General features: G+C 57.3%; 1 protein-coding gene across 1 annotated transcript; it reads left to right on the forward strand.

Annotated features, from left to right (window-relative positions):
- The first annotated feature begins 2,554 nt into the window (after positions 1 to 2,554).
- LOC103259924 (interferon lambda-3-like) lies at positions 2,555 to 3,805 on the forward strand. Its single transcript, XM_008057580.1, has 5 exons — positions 2,555 to 2,734; positions 3,012 to 3,089; positions 3,295 to 3,438; positions 3,537 to 3,620; positions 3,707 to 3,805. The coding sequence occupies exons 1-5, from the start codon at positions 2,555 to 2,557 to the stop codon at positions 3,803 to 3,805; spliced, it is 585 nt and encodes a 194-aa protein (XP_008055771.1).
- The last annotated feature ends 1,733 nt before the right edge of the window (positions 3,806 to 5,538 follow it).

Consider the following 5,538-nt stretch of genomic DNA (forward strand, 5'->3'; position numbering starts at 1 on the left):
AGCCAGCCCCACCGCTTGGCTAGTCTGTCCCGCTTAGCGGATCCGGACCCGATTCACGTCCTGCCCGCGTCCGCAGATCCGGGCTTGAGTCTGAGGCTGGGAGGGCCACGCGCGGATCATAAGACGGAGCCTCCGTGCTTCGCCGCTTCGTCTACCTCGTGTGCCACCTCCAGCTTGAGCTGATGAGGCCAGGCTCCTCCAGGAAATCCCCCGGCCGCCCAGGAGGCGTCCCCAAACCTGCAGGCCTGGGAGCCGAGCAGGCGGTACCGGAGTTAGACCGCAGGGAGGACCACGTGAGGCTGAAACGGACAGGACTGAGCTTGGGGCTTCTGAGGACTCGAGAGAGCTGCTGGGGAAGAAGCTCCAGGCTCGGCCCCGCTCCGGCCCCTTTCCAGTTCCAAGACTCGCCTCGGCGCCACGAAGCCACCATCATCTTCAGCCTCCTGCACCTGCTCACGTGGGACCTCTGGCTGGAGAAGCACTTGGGTCTCTGGCCCCGCCTCCGAGACCCCAAACCCCCACACCATTGGCTGCCTGGACGCGGCGTTCTGTCGCCCTATTGAACCAGGCGAGTCTCTCAGCCAATGGGCGCGGACGCCCCGAAGACCCCGCCCCCGCGTGAGTCTTGAATCCACCTGCCAGGAATGCGGGAGGCGTGGCTGCTCTTCCCCGGGCGGGGAGCGCAGGTGCCCGGGAAGCAGCGATGCTCCGATGGAAGGGGTTGCCCGAAGCTCCTCCAGGGGCTGGTCTGGCCGGAGGAGACTGGAGCTCTAGGAGCAGTGCTGGCCCCCACGGTCCTGGTCCAGTTCCTCCTGGGTGTGGTTACCGGGACCCTCCTCCTCCCACGCCTAGGCCCCGACCCCTGAAGTGAAGCCTCCCCACCCGCGCTGAGATTCTGTGACTCTGACTCTGGAGTCCCCACCCGGGGGGCACCACTCCCTAAGGAATTTGGGAGTGAAACGACCTTAAATGATAGTCGTTCTAGTCGTTCTTGGACTCCGTTGCATGTGTCTCGTTTATATTTGTAAAATTCCTGTATTTGCAGTTCTGTCTCCTGCTTTTAATTTATTGGCAGTTATTAAAGAATGTCCCATTGCATTGGTTGTTTTCTGTGTGATAATTTTGAAGTGAGCTCTATAGCAAGAAAGGGCTGACCAGGGAATCGGGTGGCTGGAGTTTCAATTCTGACCCTGACACTTAATTATAGTGTAATTCTGGGCTGGGTGCAGTGGCTGACACCTGTAATGCCAGCAATTAGAGAGGCCAAGACAGGAGAATCACATAAGGCTGGAGTTCAAGATCACTCTGTGTAACACAGCAAGACTCCATTTCTCTAAAAAAAAAAATAGCCATGGTGGCACATGCCTGTATTTCAGCTACTAGAGAGGCTGAGGCAGGAGAATCACTTGAGCCCAGGAGTGCAGGCTGCAGTGAGCTATGATGGTGCCACTACATTTTAGCCTGAGCAACAAACAAGAGCTTGTCTCCAAAAATATGAAAATAAAATAATAACATTGAACATCCAGTTGAGGCGATGCTGTGGTCTTAATAAATGGTGTCTACTGAACAATCACACGCATAATACAATTTCTTTTTTGAGTTGGAGTCTTACTCTGTCACTAGGCTGGAGTGTAGTGGCATGCTCGCAGCCACTGCAGCCTCAACCCGCTGGGCTCAGGTGATCCTTCCATCTCAGCTTTCCAAGTAGCTGGAATCACAAGTACACGCCACCACACCTGGCTAATTTTTTAATTTATTGTAGAGAATACGATCTCCCCAAGTTGCCCAGGCTGGTCTCAAAACCCTTGGCTGAGGCAGTCCTCTCGCCTCCACCTCTCAGAGTGCTGAGATTACAGGCATGAGCCACCATGCTGGCTTAAAATTGCATTACTTTTTGTCCAAGTCTGGGGTAGCAATCTGTGTTGTACTCCCTCTCCAAAGGTCATACATGGTAGTGAGACTCAGAACAAGGCTTGAACCCCTGATCCTTTGGCTCCAAAACTCATCTGTTCACTAGAGGAATCCTCAGAACTGGAGTTGCCCCAGCACTGAGGATTTCTCAGGGACACACCTTGGCACAGGTGACCCTGAGTCCCCACCAGTTTCTCTTTCCCTCCAGCTGCTTACCTGGCTCAGGGCCCCGCCCTGCTCTGGGCTTCCCCAGCCTGGGGCTCCCCTGCTGGCCAGTGTCAACCTCCGCTGTGTTTTCACTTTTCTTTCATCAGCGGGGACTGCCCTTCTGTCCAGGCTAAAAGCTGCACCATGGAGCTCAGGCAGGACTCACATCTCAGACTCAGCTGGACACTGAGACACGGCCAAGGACAGAGCACAGGCTGAGGTCCAGAAGGGGAGACTGAGGCCAGAGACTGCAAACGAGACCAAGGGAGACACCCCAGTGACGGCCTAGGAGCGGACACGTGGGCCCCTCCCGCCACGAAGACCAGAGACCAGGAACGGCCCTAGGGGAGCCCGCGAACCCGTCCATTGCACTCGCCCCCCACAGCCCGCCTCGCCCGACGCTCACCCTCAGCCTCCTTTCCTTCCCGACGCAGACATGGTGCGGGGCTGCACGCTGCTGCTGCTGCTGATGGCCACGGTGCTGACCAGGGCTGGAGCCGGTCCTGTCGCCAGAACCCCCAGGGCTCACCCACATGCGAGGGACTGCCACATCGCCCAGTTCAAGTCCCTGTCCCCACAGGAGCTGCAGGCCTTCAAGAGGGCCAAGGACGCCCTGGTGAGTCTCCCCACTGCCCTCCAGCTGCGGGCTGGCCTCCTCCCTCCCTGCAGTGGGCTAGCCTCCACCCTTCCCTCCCTGGGCTAGCCCCCACCCTCCCTGCAGTGGGCTAGCTCCTGCTCCTCTTGCAGGGGTCGACTCCTGGCCCCCTGCAGCGGAGGGGCCTCTCCCACCCCCCTGGGAACCCACTCGCCCCATCCTGGGTCGCCAGTCTCCAACCCCACTGCAGTGGTCTAACCTCCTCCTGCCGGGGCTAACCTGCACCCTTGCTGTCTAGGAAGAGTCCCTGTTGCTGAAGGACTGCAGGTGCCACTCCCGCCTCTTCCCCAGGACCTGGGACCTGACGCAGCTGCAGGTGAGTGGAGACTGGTGCCCAGCCCTGCCGTCCCCCGGCCCCGCCCACCTAGCTCGGGGTTGGCCTCTCGCTTGTCCCCTCTCATCCGTCATCTCCAGATGCCCACCTGTGCCCTGTCCCCCAACCTGTCTCCTTCACCTGGTCCCCTCTGCACCTCCCTTCTCCCTCACCTACATCTCTCTCCCGTCTCCTTCCCCTCCCCCAGGTGTGGCAGCGCGCAGTGGCCTTGGAGGCTGAGCTGGCCCTGACCCGGAAGGTCCTAGGGACCGTGGCTGACCCGACCCTGGGGGACGTCCTGGACCGGCCCCTCCACACGCTGCGCCACATCCACTCCCAGCTCCGGGCCTGTGTGAGTCCCGGGGCCCCTGGGCACCCATAGCTGGGCTCTGAGCACTGTCCTCCCTGTGGCCCCAGCCCCGCCTCACACTGTGCCTCCTCTGCCCTCAGGTCCCGGCTCAGCCCCCCACAGGCCCCAGGCCCCGGGGCCACCTCCATCACTGGCTGCAGCGGCTCCAGGAGGCCCCGGAGAAGGTGGGTGACCGGGAGGGGACTGGCGTGCGGGGAGCAGCCGGGAGCCCAGACCATGGGCAGCCACTGACCGTCCTTCCTCCCCTCAGGAGTCCCCTGGCTGCCTCCAGGCCTCCGTCACGTTCAACCTCTTCCGCCTCCTCACGCGGGACCTGAAATGTGTCGCCAGTGGAGAGATGTGTGTCTGACCCTCTCACCTCCTGCCTCCTCCGTGGAATCTCAGAATCCATTTATACCTCAACCACTTGTCTTAACTTATTGCCACTCAGCAATATGTATTTATTTATTGTGTATTTATTGCGTGGACTCTCAAACTCACCTCCAGTGAAATGTTTATTTTTCTACTTTTATAAACTTTGTTGAAATAAACAGTGAAGAAAAGACACTTCTTGTGCCGTAGGCCTGTGGGGGGGGTGTGTCCTTTGGTGCTGGCGCCAACACCCGTCATCACAAATGTAGCGTCTTAAGGAAACACATTGGTGGCCCAGTAGGGTGGTTAGTCTGGTTTGTCTGCCCCAGGTTTCCCAGACTAACACCACGATGTCACTGCCAGGTTCTTCTTGGTTCTTCTTGGTTCTTCTTGGGACCCTGGAATAAGCTGCGTCCCAGCTGGGTCTTGACGCTGGCGGAACGCTGGTCCTCATGGATGGCAGACTTAGGGCCCCACTTTCTCCATCTGTGGGATCAGTCCCCAGCTCCCCACGGCCTCCCTGGTCCTGATACATGGGACCTGTCTCAGAGCCAGCGACGGTGTCACGTCCTCTTGATGCTGGAGTCCCCCCAACCTCTCCTTTTGGCACATCTCTTTTCTTCTCCAGCCAGGAAATGTTCTCTGCTTTTCAGGACTCATGTGATTAAATTGCACCCTGCCTGTCATCCAGGACTGCCTCCCTACCCACAGTCCATGAACCTCAGTCATAGCTCCCTTTGTTGTGTAACCTGCAAGTCACACAGGGTCCAGGGATGAGGGTCGGGCATCTTTGGGGAGGCCATCTCTGTTCTACCACAGTGTGTGTACGATTGTGTGTCTTTTGTTTTTTTGTTTTGTTTCTTTTTTGAGTTGGAGTCTCACTCTGTCACCCAGACTGGAGTGCAGTTGGCGCGCTCCCGGCCACCGCAGCCTCGACCTGCTGGGTTCCGGCGATCCTTCCGCCTCAGCCTTCCAAGTAGCTGGAACTACAGGCACGTGCCACCACACCCAGTTAATTTTTGGTTTATTGTAGAGATGAGGTCTCACCAAGTTGCCTGGGCTGGTCCCAACTTGCAGGCTCAGGCAATCCACTCGCCTCAGCCTCCCAATGTGCTGGGATTACGGGGTGAGCCACTGAGCCTGGCCTGATTGTGTGTCTTATTGTGTCATGGTAGTTCTGCGACTATGTGTGTGTCCAGTCTATATGAGGGTGTGTGAGGGGACCACTTAGGATGCGTTGTGTTATAAGTAAAGAATACGGACTGAAAATGCACTTGGGCACTTGGTTTGGTCACCACAGAATTCACCACAGGCGGTGGTGTCTTACGCCTGTAATCCCAGCACTTTGGGAGGTAGAAGCAAGAAGATTGCCTGAGCCCTGGGGTTCAAGACCAGCCTGGGCAACTTGGCGAGACCTTGTCTCTACAATAAATCAAAAAATTAGCTGGGTGTGGTAGCGTGTGCCTGTAGTTTCAGCTACTTGGGAGACTGAAGCAGAAGGATCGCCTGAGCCCAGCAGGTCAAGGCTTCAGTGGCCATTGGCACACCACTGCACTCCAATCTGGGTGACAGAGTGAGATTCTGATTCAAAAAAAAAATCCACCACAGTCCACCCCTTGCGTTACCAGGACCCATTTGCTTCATATACTCAGTTTGTTTCATCTGGAACAGCGTTCTTCAGGATTCTGATCTTCTGGGGAATTTTTTTTTTCTTTTTTGAGTTGGAGTCTC

This window comes from Carlito syrichta, unplaced genomic scaffold (genome assembly GCF_000164805.1).
Source record: "Carlito syrichta isolate Samal-C Ts95f unplaced genomic scaffold, Tarsius_syrichta-2.0.1 Scaffold303067, whole genome shotgun sequence".
Taxonomy (NCBI): Eukaryota; Metazoa; Chordata; class Mammalia; order Primates; family Tarsiidae; genus Carlito; species Carlito syrichta.

What these genes read in the sequence shown, in the direction of transcription:
- LOC103259924 (XM_008057580.1), top strand. Translation starts at nt 2,555, where the DNA reads ATGGTGCGGGGCTGCACGCTGCTGCTGCTGCTGATGGCCACGGTGCTG. An exon ending in AGAGGGCCAAGGACGCCCTG is followed by an intron (nt 2,735 to 3,011) that starts GTGAGTCTCCCC and finishes CTTGCTGTCTAG; the next exon opens with GAAGAGTCCCTGTTGCTGAA. An exon ending in TCCAGGAGGCCCCGGAGAAG is followed by an intron (nt 3,621 to 3,706) that starts GTGGGTGACCGG and finishes TCCTCCCCTCAG; the next exon opens with GAGTCCCCTGGCTGCCTCCA.